We start from the raw sequence: 15,419 nt of genomic DNA on the forward strand, positions 1-15,419 counted from the left end.
CGCTGTGAATCAACACCCAGTCGGGGACTCTGCAGAGAAGGCATGGACATGAATTTTGTCAACTTTTCACCAGGGCCAAACTTGGTCATTCTAAGTTTCCTTTTTGTGTGTATTTTTTCCATCTACCCCGCTGTAGTCATTACGTGTACTGTTTTCCTATTTCTGTTTTCTACACTCTGCATCAGTTCGTAAGTCTTCCTACGCTCAGTGCCTAGAATATGGTAGATGCTTTATAAACGTCTGACTTCTCTGAATTGTTAATACTTATCATTTCTTACAGCGCAGTAAGATTCCATTATATTCATGTACCATGATTTATTTAATCATTCCCGAACTGATGGGTACCTATTTTGTTAAAAGTTCTTTGATCCCACAGAAAGTCCAGCTATAAATATTATGGTGCATATGGTAACCCTCTTGGGGGTATACACCTAGCTAAATCTCTGGATCAAAGGATATGAACATTCTAGTCATTTTTTAAAAATTTATTTATTTAACATATTTAGTTTTCAGCATTGATTTTCACAAGAGTTTGAATTACAAATTTTCTCCCCATTTCTACCATCCCCCCCCACTCCTAGATGGCGTATATTCTGGTTGCCCTGTTCCCCAGTCAGCCCTCCCTTCTGTCACCTCACTCCCCTCCCATCCCCTTTTCCCTTCCTTTCTTGTGGGGCAAGATAAATTTCTATGCCCCATTGCCTGTGTATCTTATTTTCTAGTTGCATGCAAAAACTTTTTTTTTTTTGTTTTTGAACATCTGTTTTTAAAACTTTGAGTTCCAAATTCTCTCCCCTCTTCCCTTCCCTTCCACCCTCCCTAAGAAGTCAAGCAATTCAACATAGGCCACATGTGTATCATTATGTATAACCCTTCCACAATACTCATGTTGTGAAAGATTAACTATATTTTGCTCCTTCCCAACCCATTCCCCTTTATTGAGTTTTCTCCCTTGACCCTGTCCCCTTTCCAAAGTGTTTGTTTTTGATTACCTCCCCCCCATCTGCCCTCCCCTCCATCATCCCCCCCCTTTTTTTTAATCATCTTCCCTCTTCTTCCCTGTGGGGTAAGATACCCAATTGAGTATGTATGGTATTCCCTCCTCAGGCCAAATCTGATGAGAGCAAGATTCACTCCTTCCCCCCTCACCTGTCCTCTCCCCTCCTCCCACAGAACTGCTTCCTCTTGCCACCTTTATGCGAGATAATCCACCCCATTCTATCTCTCCCTATCTCCCTCTCTCAATATATTCCTCTCTCATCCCTTAATTTGATTTTATTTCTTTTAGATATCTTCCCTTCATCTTCACCTTGCCCTGTGCCCCCCCCACCTCTCTCTCTCTCTCTCTCTCTCTCTCTCTCTCTCTATATATATATATATATATATATATATATGTATACATATACACACACATAAATACACATTCACTTATATATACATATACATAAACATATATATATATGCATATTCCCTTCAGCTACCCTAATACTGAGGTCTCATGAATCATATATGTCATCTTTCCATGTAGGAATGTAAACAAAACAGTTCAACTTTAGTAAGTCCCTTGCAATTTCTTTTTCTTGATTACCTTTTCATGCTTCTTTTGATTCTTGTGTTTGAAAGTCAGATTTTCTATTCAGCTGTGGTCTTTTCACTGAGAAAGCTTGAAAGTCCTCTATTTTATTGAAAGTCCATATTTTGCCTTGGAGCATGATACTCAGTTCTGCTGGGTAGGTGATTCTTGGTTTTAATCCTAGCTCCATTGACCTCCGGAATATCGTATTCCAAGCGCTTTGATCTCTTAATGTAGAAGCTGCCAGATCTTGGGTTATTCTGATTGTGTTTCCACAATACTCAAATTGTTTCTTTCTGGCTGCTTGCAGTATTTTCTCCTTGATCTGGGAGCTCTGGAATTTGGCGACAATATTCCTAGGAGATTTCTTTTGGGGATCTATTTGAGGAGGTGATCGATGGATTCTTTCTATTTCTATTTTGTCCTGTGGCTCTAGAATATCAGGGCAGTTCTCCTTGATAATTTCTTGAAATTTGGTATCTATGCTCTTTTTTTGATCATGGCTTTCAGGTAGTCCAATAATTTTTAAATTATCTCTCTTGGATCTATTTTCCAGGTCAGTGGTTTTTCCAATGAGATATTTCACATTGTCTTCCATTTTTTCATTCCTTTGGTTCTGTTTTATAATATCTTGATTTCTCATAAAGTCACTAGCTTCCACTTGCTCCAATCTCATTTTTGAGGTAGTATTTTCTTCAGTGGTCCATTGGACCTCCTTTTCCATTTGGCTAATTCTGCCTTTCAAGGCATTCTTCTCCTCATTGGCTTTTTGAAGCTCTTTTGCCATTTGAGTTAGTTTATTTTTTAAGGTGTTGTTTTCTTCAGTGTATTTTTCAGTATTTTTTTGGGTCTCCTTTAGCAAGTCTTTGACTTGTTTTTCATGATTTTCTCGCATCCTTCTCATTTCTCTTCCCAATTTTTCCTCTACTTCTCTAACTTGCTTTTCCAAATCCTTTTTGAGCTCTTCCATGGCCTGGTACCAGTTCATGTTTTTCTTGGAGGCTTTTGTTGTAGGCTCTTTGACTTTGTTAACTTCTTCTGTCTGTATGTTTTGGACTTCTTTGTCACCAAAGAAAGAATCCAAAGTCTGAGACTGAATCTGGGTGTGTTTTCGCTGCCTGGCCATATTCCCAACCAACTAACTTGACCCTTGAGTTTTTCAGCGGGGTATGACTGCTTGTAGACTAACGAGTTCTATGTTCCACGTTTGGGGGGGATGTGCCAGCTCTGCCACACCAGCACTCCTCTTTCCCCAAGAACCCCCAACCCGGATTGGACTTAGATCTTCAGCAGGCTGTGCACTCCTGCTCTGATCCGCCACTTAATTCCTCCCACCAGGTGGGCCTGGGGCTGGAAGCAACTGCAGCTGTAGCTGCCCCACCTCCACCGCCCTGGGGGCGGTGGCCCAACCACGAACTCCTTCCACTCCACAGCTTTTCCCACTAACCTTCTCTGCTGTCTTTGGCGTTTGTGGGTTGAGAAGTCTGGTAACTCCCGCAGCTCACTGATTCAGGGCGCTAGGGCACACTCCGCCCGGCTCCTGGTCTGATTGGTCTGCGCTGTTCACGCTGGGCTCTGCTCCGCTCCACTCCCAGCTCCCAGCTCCATGTGGGATAGACTTCACCCAGCGACCATGCAGGCTGTCCTGGGCTGGAGCCCTGCTTCCCTCTGCTGTTTTGTGGGTCCTGCAGTTCTAGAATTGGTTCATAGCCAGTTTTCTTATAGGTTTTTGGAGGGACTCGGCGGGGAGCTCACACTAGTCCCTGCTTTCCAGCTGCCATCTTGGCTCCCCATTCTAGTCATTTTTAAAGCAGAATTCCAAAGTTCTTTCCTGAATGGCTGGACCAATTGACAATTGCACCAATAGTCTATTAGTGTGCTTATCTTTTTAGCCCGTCCAATTATGACTATATTTACATTTTTGTCAACTTGTTGGGAATGAGATGAAACCTCAGTTTTAATTTTTTTCTATTAATTCTAATTTGAAGCAATCTTTTGGTTATAAATATTTTGCAATTTTTCTTTTGAGAACTGTATGCTTGCATCTCTTGACTACTTATTCCTTAAGGAATGGCTACTGTTGCCTGATTCCCATATCCCTATAAAAATGGTTATTATACTCCTGATTCCAACCCTATTAGCTTAGGCTCTGAAACCTCAGATCCTTTTTTAGGATGACTACACAGTTCCCAGAGTGTACATCCTGAAAAGTATCTCTTCCTTCTGGCATAAACAGGTTTTATTTTTTGAAATGTCCATTTCCACAGTTTCTGATGTCCTCTTGCTCTGCCCCCACTTTAGAAATAAAATCACAATTTTACCTTTTTGGACCTTTCAGCTTTGCCTGATACCTTTCTTACTCCAGCCTCCAAGAAATCAATAAACACACTAAGCAGAATTAAGCTTGGCATAAGCCTCTGAGTAACTTCACTCAATGATTTTTCCTAGCCTTGAATTGAATTTTTAATAAACTTCAAATTTTATTTTAAAAACTGTCTAACTTGAAGTTGATGCATCAAATCCACATTTTTCTAGTTCTTTTAAGAAGAGTAGAATTAAGGGTGAGACTATAAGCAAATCAGGAGAGAAGGGAATAGTTTACCTGTCAGTTCTATGGAGAAGGGAAGAATTTATGACCAAACAAGAGATAGAGAACATTATGAAATACAAAATGGATAATTTTGATTACATTAAATTAAAAAGTTTTTACACAAAGCCAATGCAATTAAGATTAGAAGGGAAGCAGAAAGCTGGGAAACAATTTTCACAAGTCAGTGTCTCTGATAAAAGCCTCATTGCTAAAACATATAGAGAACTGAATCAGATTTATAAGAATACAAGTCATTCCCCAATTGATAAATGGTCAAAGAATATGAACAGGCAATTTTCAGATGAAGAAATTAAAGCTATCTATAGTCATATAAAAATGCTCTAAATCACTATTGATTAGAGAAATGCAAATTCAAAACTCTGGAGGGCAGCTAGGTGGCACAGTGAGTAAAGCACTGGCTCTGGAGTCAGGAGGACCTGAGTTCAAATCTGGCCTCAGAAACTTGACACATGTACGAGCTGTGTGACCTTGGGCAAGTCACTTAACCCCAACTGCCCTGCCTTCCCCCCTCCAAAAAAAAAACCAAGGGAAAAAAAAAAGAACTCTGAGGTACTATCTTACACCTATCAGAATGGCTAACACAACAAAACAGGCAAATGATAAATGTTGGAGAAGATGTGGGAAAATTGGAACACTAATACACTGTTGGTAGAGTTGTGAACTGATCCAATTATTCTGGAGAGCAATTGGGAACTATGCCCAAAGGGCAATCAAACTGGGCTTACCCTTTGATCCAGAAATAGCACTACTAGAGATTATAAGAGATTATAAAAAAGGGAAAAGGACCCATGTTTACAAAAATACTTATAGCAGCTCTTTTTGTGGTGGCCAAGAATTGGAAATTGAGGGGATGGCCATCGACTGGGGAATGGCTGAACAAGTTGTGGTATATGAAGGTAATGAAATACTATTGTGCTATAAGAAATGATGAACAGGTGGATTTCAGAAAAACCTGGAAAGACTTATGTGAACTGATGCTGAGTAAAGTGACCAGAACCAGGAGGACACTGTACACAGTAACAACAACATTGTGTGATGAACAACTTTGATAGACTTAGCTCCTCTCAGCAATGCAATGATCTAAGACAATTCCAAAAGACTCATGATGGAAAATGTTATCCACATCCAGAGAAAGAACTATGGGGTCTGAATGCAGATTGTAGTATACCATTTTTTTTGCTGTTGTTTGTTTTTTCTTTCTTGTGTTTTTTCCCTTTTCTTTTGATTCTTTTTTCACAACATGACTAATGTGGAAATAGGTTTAATATGATTGTACATGTATAGCCTATATCAGAATGCATGCTGTCTTGAGGAGGGTGAAGGGGGGGAGGGGGAAAATTTTGAACTCAAAATCTCATAAAAATGAATGATTAAAACTAAAAATAAATTAATTAATTTTTTAAAAGGGTGGAATTCAATCAAGCAAGTCTGACAAGAACCTAGATACTATTCAATTCCAGTAAAAGATCACTTACGGGGCACCTACTATTGTCAACAGGGAATCATAACTTCATGAAACTTACGTGAAAACTAGGTTTATTATGTAAAAGGTTATGAGCTTGAATCTTGGCTATGCTACTTCTTACTTTGTGTGGTGCCTCGGGCAAGTCACTTAGCTTCTCTGGACCTCAGTCTCCTAATCTGTAAATAAGACTGGACCAGATCTAAGGTCTAAGGTCCTTTCCAGCTTTAAATTCTATAGTCCTAAATGTGTTGTAATTCGAACACTCAGAATGCCAGCTATCTCCAAAACCCGACTGCTGCTTTACAAATCATTTTTTAGTGGAAGCTAACAGGCTAGAAGCACTAGCTCAGGCTCTAGCACTGACGAATCTTTGCCAAGTTCCTTCTGTTATGTGTGTAAAGTCTTCTTTACTGTCTGATGGGACTATTGCTTGCCCTTTTCCTAGGTTAGAAAACAGCTACGAGGGAAAATGAAATACAAAGAACATAAAGCTTGGATGTGGATGTGATCTTTGAAGTGATTTAGCTGAACTTCTCAAATAGCCTAGGCATCCCTGAGACAGTCACCCCAAGATCTCTGAGCAAAGGAGGTACACTACCGATAAGAGGGCAATCTATTTCACATTCCCATGGTGCAGTGGGTAGATTGCTAGACTTAGGGTCAGGAGAGGTTTGGGAAGGGAAAATAGAAGAAGCATTTATTAGACTCCTACTATGTGCCAGGCACTGTGCTAAGTGCTTTGCAAATATTATCTCATTTGATCCACATAACAACCCTGGGAGGTAGGTGTTATTACTATCACCATTTTACAAAGGACGAAACTAAGGTAGTCAGAAGTTAAGACTTGCCTATGGTCACAGAGCTATTAGGTGTTTGAGGCTAGATTTGGACTCGGCTCCAGTGCTCAATCCACTGTGAAGAATAGACAAGGAAAAGACATTTGAGATTTTCTGTCACTGAAATGCAGAGTATTAGTCTAAAACAAGCTTCCTTCACAAAGTCAGAAAAAGGGTTGAGTAACCTGATTTTGAGAAAAATTATAAAATCCCAATGTCTGGAAGAGAGAGAGATATGAAGGCGGGCACTGTTAAAATTGGGGTGGAGTCCGTAAACTTAAATATACTTTTATAACTGTATTTCAATATAACTGGTTTTCTTTGTAATCCTATATATTTCATTTCATATATTTTAAAACATTCTTTGGAGGAGTCCATAGGTTTCACCCAACACTGCCAAAGGGGTCACAGAGCTATGAAGTTAAGGGAGCTTGTATTTGAACCTCAGCCTAAGTCTGAATTCAATGGTTTTTCCACTAAGCCACACTGCCTATATTCAACCTCAAAGTTATTATATTTAGAGGGCAGGGAAAGAAAGAAATATGAGATTTCAAAATGGAATAAAAGTGTATAATTAAGCAATGAAACAAAACTAGTATGGAACAGGAAAGAATTATGGAAGTCTCTAACTCACAAGAGAGTTATTAAGGTAGTTATACACTTCTATTTTCCTTCTGGCTATGGTGATAACATCATATTTCACACCCAATGTGGGAAGAAATTGCTAAAACTTTGAAAAGAAAGATTATCTTTTAAAGAAATTACTGTTTCTTTCCAGATGTTTTAACAACCAGGGAACTCTAATTTAAATGTCTTCAATTTCAAGTGTTCCATGATTTTGTCAATGTGGGTCCTCAAATCTTTGATTTATTCATCCAACATTCATTTATCTAATGCCTACTGTATATCTACCACTTTACTGAAGGCTCTAAATGTTATACAGGACAAGTTCCATTTATCTTCAGAATCTTTTAATTTAATTTTGAAAAATTACTTTTTTGTATTAGAAATCCGATTTTTCTACTTTGCTGGCATTCTGTCCAGTTCTGGACTGGCATTCTTCCCATCGTAGTATGAAAGCCAAGTGTTCTCAAACCTTAACCACTTAGCTCCCATCTTGTTACTATTGCAAGATGCATAGAATAACAGACTTTCAGAGCTGGGCTGGTTCGCAACATTTCTCTTATACATCCTCTTCTTGGCACTGAGACCAGCCACCCTAGTTCAGGACCTCTGGTCTTTTTGCCTCAAGTCTTTCACCACTCCAATCAAAGTGATCATTCTAAAGTGCAGATCTTCCTGCGTGACCCTCCTCTCCTCCTTCCCCCTTCCCTCCTACTATTGGCTTATTCGATAGACTCCAAAGATTCCCTCTTACTTCTAGGAGCAAGCATAAACACCTTTGCTTGGCATTTAAAGGTCTTTGTAACTTGGCCCATTCTTTTCTTTCCAGTCTTTTTACACATGACTCCCCTGCATAAATTTGACCACAGGGGTCTCCTGTCCCAGCTTACTTGATATAGGCCCCCATGACCCTCCATCTCTGCTCTCTGGGACTTTGTACTTTCTTCTCAGTCCCCTTGGACAGTTCTTCATCCATGTCAAACCCACTAACATGTGTGTCCCCCAAGGCTCTGGCCTGGGTCCTCTTCTCTTTTTCCTCTAAGTCATCTCACTTGGTGAACTCATAGGCTCTCATGGGTTCAGTTACAATTTACACACTAATGATTCCCAGATCTACACATCCAGCTACTATCTCTCTCTTGAGCAGCAGGCCTTCATTACCAACTGCCTTTGTGACACGTCAAACAAGATGTCTCATAAGCATCTCAAATTCAACATGTCCAAAAGAAAACTTATTTTTTTTCTCTTCAAACCCTCCCCTTTCCCCAACTTTCCTATTGTCTAAGGCACCACTAGGTTCTCAATCACCCAGGCTTGCAACCTGGTATCATCTCTGAATCCTCACTGGCATCATCCCACACACTGTCATATGTTGTTCAACCTTGCAAATAACGAATCTGTCCTGTATCTCCATACTTGCCAATCTTTCTGTGAAAATAACTTGGTGAAATCTAGCCCCCCCTTTTCTGGCTCTTCCTAAAACACCCCTGAAATATACATGCTTCTCCAAAAACGTAGGCGCTGCCTACATTCCTTCTTATACAGTGCACTTAGCACAGTGTAATTGTACTCAATATCAAACTAGCTATGCATACAATAAAAGTCAATGTAATTCAATTAAACAAATACTTGTTGAGTGCTTAATTCACTGTGGGGTATACAAAGATAAAAAAAAACACTCAACTTCACAGCTAAGTTTTCTGAGTACTAGAGCAAATAAATGGTACTAATAGGAGATTCAATTATTTCTGACGGATAAATAACCTTAGCCTTTAGTTAGTTTACAAATAAAGACTAGGATTCCCAAATGGGTAATGTCTAAAGTTTTAGTCTTTGAAGGTCCCTTGGATGACCTTCATCCTTTATGCGATTTCTCGACACAGCAAATTTTTATTTCAAATTCAGTTACGGTGATGACGGTATTTTGCTTCACTGCTTGTCCTCTACAGAACATCAACAGCTGTAGCAAAGGCTGGAAACACAATGAGACAATCTGCTGCTGTGATTTCTCATCAACCCTAATTTTACTGGAAACCATTCCTGCCTTAGTTCTGTTGGAAGCCTCTCCTTGCCCCCCTCACCATCTATGGTGTCACACACAGCAGGGAAACCCTTGAGAGAAGGACTTTCCTTGTGGTGGAGAGGCCTGGCTCCTTGCACTAGACATGAACTGCCTCTCTCCAGTGCATCACTCAGGGCAGAGGGCCCCTTTACACACAGGAAATGATAAAATTTTTGCTGAATAAATGAACGTTGAATGGGAGAGGTTAGGATGAAGATGACGGCCTTTCAGCTCCACTTACAGTCATGTCTTAATAATGTTTCTTCATTATTTTCAACTGAACCCCATGGGCATAAAAGCACATCCACATTTCATGATCAGGCATAAAAATATATCCCAAAGTAAAGTGTAACTGCATTGTTGATCAATCAACCAACAAGCATTTATTAAGTACCTCTTATGTGCCAGACAGTGTGCTGGGCACGGGAGGGGTGGGAGGGGTGGGTCACGTTGTGCCAATTACCCACACTTCAACTCTTCTCCATCAGTGACTGGTCTTTTCAATTTTTTCTGGTACCAAAGTAACACATGGTGAGGTGTTATGGTTCCCCAATGCTTAAGGAAATGAAGCAAACAATCCTAGAGGAAGTATGTACACAGATGCCCCTATTCCATGGTGGGCTCCAATGATGATCAGTGGCTAAACATGCCATCACAAAATCCAAGCAGAAAGGGAAATGTCCAGGCATCTTCCCTTTCTCTGAGCAATTTCTTGGGATCCAAAGTAGCCACAAAAAAGCTCTCCAAGATGCCTGCTCCTCAGTAGGTTTTTCTGTCCCCTTCTGTTTTATGCCTTAAGTAGACTTGACGTACAAAAGGACTCATGTATTCTCTGCACACCTCCCCCCAATCCGTCTCCCTTGCCCTCTGCTGTTTTCATACAAGAAATGTACACAAAGGACATTTCAAATACCTCCTTCAGATTTTTAAATTTGTTTTGCCTATCAATCTGCTAATTTTGTAAAAATAGCTACAATTTTCATTCCTTGGCCTTTCCCTGTCTTTTTACTCTCGAAATCACATTTCAAAGCATTTTCTAGAACATGGTATTTTCTACCTATTGCTAGGTGATCTATTACTAATGAATTTCAAACAGTCAGCTCTTAGAGATGGAGTATTTGAGTATATATGCCCTCTTGCCCAAAAGCTTTGCAGTCCAGCAGACCCTAGTACAGATCTAAAAGATACTGTCACAATTTCCCCAAAGCCAGCAGATACTAACCTCTAACCTCAGGACATCATGCTGAAGTTTACGCTGAAACTCCAGGAAGTTCTTGATGGTCAGCTTCCCTTTGAGATCAGCTCCAAAAAAGTAGGTTGTTAGGGCTGAACACAAGCCAGGTTTGAGGGTGTTACCGGTGGTAGAGCGATCTCTGTGACGCATGCCCATGCTGGTTTGGGAGCGAATGATGCTCTGAACCTAAATGAGTTCAGAAAGGGAAACAATAAATCATTATGGGAATGACAATAATTGGGATGATCCTAGAGAGGTTCTCTTCAGAAAGGAGTTTTCTTTTTAAGGTTTCTAATGTTCCTTGGCAAGCAATGTGAAACAAGGGGAGAAACCATTATCCTCAAAGCAATGTCTTATCTCAAGAATTTCGGAAATGTCAATAAACCTTTCACTCTCAGATTCATGGCTTGTCCAGTTTTGATAGAGGAAAGGAAAAGCTATAGCCAAATGCTTAAATATCCAGGAGACTAGGACATTTGTTAGGAATGATAAATGAAGCTAGTGCTTTAGAATTCTCCTAGGAGAAAAGGGAACCAATTCAATCATGAAGGGGAGATTTAAGTCAAGCACTTGAAGAGAGGACACAGCTACTTGGAATAATTAATCTTTAACCTAAGCAAGTAATTAAGGTGGTTTTCAATTTTTATTCTTAGGGGAAAGCCTGGGATTGCTTTAAACATGGTACTATTTGCTTCTTAGATGGAAAATGCTTCCTTCAAACTGCAACTCTTCCATCAGACTATCAGATAGGAAAATAGCCATTCCGAATAATTAGCATTGCAAAATGTCAAAATGATCAAGATGAACTGCGGCCACTGTCCTGGTAACAGTTTTCAGAGTGCCAATCAGAAAAACACCACTTCAATATTTAAGATTTGTAATGACATTAAAGAAGGGGAAGATACGTTTTAACTTGAAAACAGAGGTAGAAATCATGTATTTGTGGAGGAGTTGGGTTTTTTTTAAACTGTAACCAGAATAACAGACCCAGAATAATCTTCTACTCATAATGATGAGAGCCTCTTAACTGACCTGGCTAATAAAAAGGTTTCTAGGGGTGGGAAGACCATAATTAATACTACAGAGGTCTCAATACATCACTTGGGTTTAGACGGACAGGAATGGAAGACAGGAGACAAATGTCTCCCCTAAGTTTTCTAGTGGTTCCTTCTGTCCTCTGAGATAAAAAACCAACTTCATAGCTTAGGGTGAAGGGAAAAGAACGAGCATTTTTTTAAGCACCTACAATGTGCCAGGCACTGTGCTAAGTGCTTTATAAATATTATTTCATTTGATTTAAATTCTCAGCATTTACATCCCTCCATGATCTGGTTGCAACTCAGTCTTTCATATTTATTTTACATTACTTCCTTTGATGCATGTTACATTCCATCCAAATTGGTCTACCAGCTGTTCTTCTAACCCAGCATTCTGTCTTCCAACTGCACGCCTTCACATAGGTTAGCCCTCTGCCTGGAGTGCACGCCCTCCTCCCCTCTGCTTCTCGGGATCCTTGGGCTCACTGAAGACTCAGCTCATCTCCCAGTTAGCTGCTAGTCTTCCCTTCCTTTCACGTCATCTCATGCTGTGTTCCCTCAGTAGAATGTTAGCTCCTTGAAGACAAGCACTATTTGTTTTTCTATCTTTGGCAGCTAGCATAAAAAAAATGCTAAATAAATGCTTGCTGAACTGAATTACACTAAATTAACAATTCATCAAGTTTTTTTTTAAAAAAAAAAGGCAAAAGGGATCACAGTTACTCACTCACGCAGCACTTTATGGTTTACAAAGTGCTTTAGATATATATTATTAGATCCCCCCAAGCCCCTGTGAGTTAGCTAGCCTAAATATTTGTAAAACGAGTAGGTTGGATTAGAGAATCAAATCTTTAAGATCTCTTCCAGCTCTAAATCCTATGGTCCTCCTTTTTTCAAAAGAAAGAACTGAGGCTCAAAAAGACAAATGATTTCCCCAAGGTCACAGGGATAGTAAACGGCAGAATTAAGACCCGAATCCAGATCTCCACCTCCAAAGCTGGTGCTCCTTCTACCACACTATGCCAAATAATGCCAAACTGTACTGCAGGCATACAAAAGACTTTAATTAAAATCTATGATTTTTTTTCACAAATATAATCACCTCTCAATTACGCAGGCCAGTGGCTTAAATAATTTAAAAAATTATATTTGGATGAAGAAAATATTATTATTATTTTTTTAATTTCGGAGGGGGGAAGACAAGGCAATTGGGTTAAGTGACTTGCCCAAAGCCACAACAGCTAGTAAGTGTCAAGTGTCTGATACCAAATTTGAACTCAGGTCCTCCTGACTCCAGGGCCAGTGCTCTATTCACTGTGCCACCTAGCTACCCCTATTATTTTTTTAAATGAAAGATTTATTTGTCTCATAATTCTTAGTTTAGGCTGCTAAAATTAGTTGCCATTCCCTAAGCTTATAAATGATGACAAAGGAGATTGCCATAGAAGGTATTGGTAGCAGGGGGAAGACAGTCTAGGATTAAAACCTATCCATAAAAACTATTACTTGGTAATTATTTGGGCTTTGTAACCTTTAAAGAATATGACCTTTACCCTATAGAAGAGAATTATTTATGGTTATAAGGAACCTCAAAGCTTATGTGTGACTTCATTCCCTTAGAGTCTGGACACAGAATTAGGAAACTTTTTTGCAACATCTTTATTTTTCAACAATTATGATACGGCAGAAAGAACACTGGACGTGGATCAGAGGACCTGAGTTAAAATTCTGAATCTAAAACTTACTGGCGCAAAATAGTCAACCCCTCTGCACCTCAATTTCCTCACCTATGAAATGGGGACAATAATATCTGTACTACCTTTCTCAAAAGGATTACTGTGAGGGCCAAATGAGAATGGGTATAAAATGTTTTATAATCTATAAATAAAGCACGATGTTGTTCATTCATGTCCAACTTTATGTGACCCCCACGGACTTTATCCATGGGATTTTCTTGGTAAAGACACTGGAGTGGTTTGCCATTTTATTCTGCAGTGTGCCCCTATTTTACTGACAGGAACTGAGGCAAATAGGGGTTACGCGACTTGCCCAGGGTAACACAGATGGCAAGTGTCTGAGGCTGAATTCGAACTCAAATCTTCCTGACTCCAGTCCCAGAATTCTATTCACTGAGCCACCATAAAGCACTGTATAAATATGTTAATACAATTACTAATAAGGTAATAATTCTCAACCTTGAGGAGTATTTAGGTGATACTTTAAAGTGTTACGGTTTCATCATTTTAATTGTTTTCATAAAAAAAAGATAACGCTTAGAACTGGATCACTTGGTTCTTTCTCTTGTTTACTCAGTTTAAAATGCTTGCATCTCTTAATGGTCAAGCATCCCCAAGGACAGAAGACAGCATCCTTGGAGCAAAATTCAGGTTTTTTTTTTCCCCTCCTTTATACAACCGGTAATTTTCAGTTTGATAAGACCCTGAATGTCTTATCAATTAAAACCTGACATGAGGTTTCCTTTATTTTCACATCTTCCTATGAACTAACTTTTATCAAATTTATTGTTTTGTGATCAGCTTAAAAACTGAGTTGGGAAAATGGCTCACTGTCACTGACAAAAATCGCATTTACTCCAGTCAGTAAATCATAAAGTAGATAATTAATACCTTTTGGTTCTCTCCATGTGATCAAAGAGATTTAGGAAAAACAGGATAAAAAATTAATACTAGCTGTTACTCTGCTTTATACCACATTAACTTTGCAGGTGCCTAATGACAAATGTATGTTTTTCCTCACTCATACTGATGATTCCTTTTAGGTTTCTTCATATGCTTAGGAAAAATAATATAACACCAGAGAAGAAAACATGTTATTTAAATGGGAAATCAAACCAAAAAGTCAAAATGATTGAAATTCTTAAATATCTAAACTAAAACTCTTTGTTCATATATTTTTTAACACTATAATTCCTTGCCAACAATTCTGCCATTTCCCCTTCCCATCCCCCAACCATAATACCTTATGAAAGGAGGTTAATGCTTGAAATCCGATTGCACTTTTAAATCTAATTAGCCTATGTGAATATATATTCTATGGGTACAAAGTAACAAAGGGAAATAATAGCCCAATATAAGAGGCCTTCAAACACAAAGCACTTCATATGTTTAGTCACTGTTTTTCTTTCTATGAGCTTTTACACGAGTTATTCCAGAATTCCTTGGGGTAAAAGATAGTCTTATTTAGAGCTACATCTTGCTCAACACAGTCTTAAAAAGGTATTTCTCTGAAGTATAGCAAAGGGACTTCACTCGGGCTTCAACAGGTTAGCAAAAGGCTGAAGAGATAGTATCTGAGTTCTAAAACCCCAAAATCCAGTAAGACTTGGGTGAGGCCACTATGGCTCACAAGCCACTGAGTGATTCCACTCTAAGAGACTTCTGAGGTTCCTCTTGGGCTGCCTTCTCTCTCTCTCCTATTTCTAGGCCTACCATAAATTCTTACAGCACCACCCAATCCTACCAGGAGAATTCAATGCAGCTGAGCTTCCTGTTCTCTGTCCCCTCACTAAACCCACTGCACCACACTGGGTCCAGCCATGGCTCCTCTTGCCTCAACCATCACACTAGACTCCTGCTAGGCCCCTTTACCAGCCTCTCTCCCCCTCTAACTGATTCTTCCCATAATGGGCTCAATCACCTCCCCGATGTAATCTGCTCTCCCACCCTCAATGGCTACCCATTGCTTAACAAGTCCAGTCTCATCTCCTTAGCCTAGGACACAAGGTCCACCTCCACTACCTGACTCCAACTTAGCTTTCTCTCACACTATTTCCCCCTCGTGCAGTTGGACAAACTGCCATTACCCAACGCATGTCACACTTCCCTGTCCTCCTGGCTGCCCTTACCCATCTCTGCCGGTTTACACCCTCCTTGTGCTTGAAGGATGAAGCAAGATGAGGGGCCTTCATGATTGTCCACACTAAAATGCTAGAAAGTGGCTCTGCCCTGTCTCCTTCT

General features: G+C 39.6%; 1 protein-coding gene across 2 annotated transcripts in view; it reads right to left on the reverse strand.

The window, feature by feature from the left end:
* The window catches only part of MICU1 (mitochondrial calcium uptake 1), a 271,707-nt gene that overhangs the window by 103,635 nt on the left and 152,653 nt on the right, over positions 1 to 15,419 (reverse strand). For both annotated transcript variants that reach the window (XM_036734251.1, XM_036734250.1), the window contains one exon: positions 10,394 to 10,591. In XM_036734251.1, coding sequence (XP_036590146.1) covers positions 10,394 to 10,591 — 198 coding nt within the window. The remainder of the gene's footprint in view (positions 1 to 10,393; positions 10,592 to 15,419) is intronic.

Source organism: Trichosurus vulpecula, chromosome 8, assembly GCF_011100635.1.
Source record: "Trichosurus vulpecula isolate mTriVul1 chromosome 8, mTriVul1.pri, whole genome shotgun sequence".
Lineage (NCBI taxonomy): Eukaryota > Metazoa > Chordata > Mammalia > Diprotodontia > Phalangeridae > Trichosurus > Trichosurus vulpecula.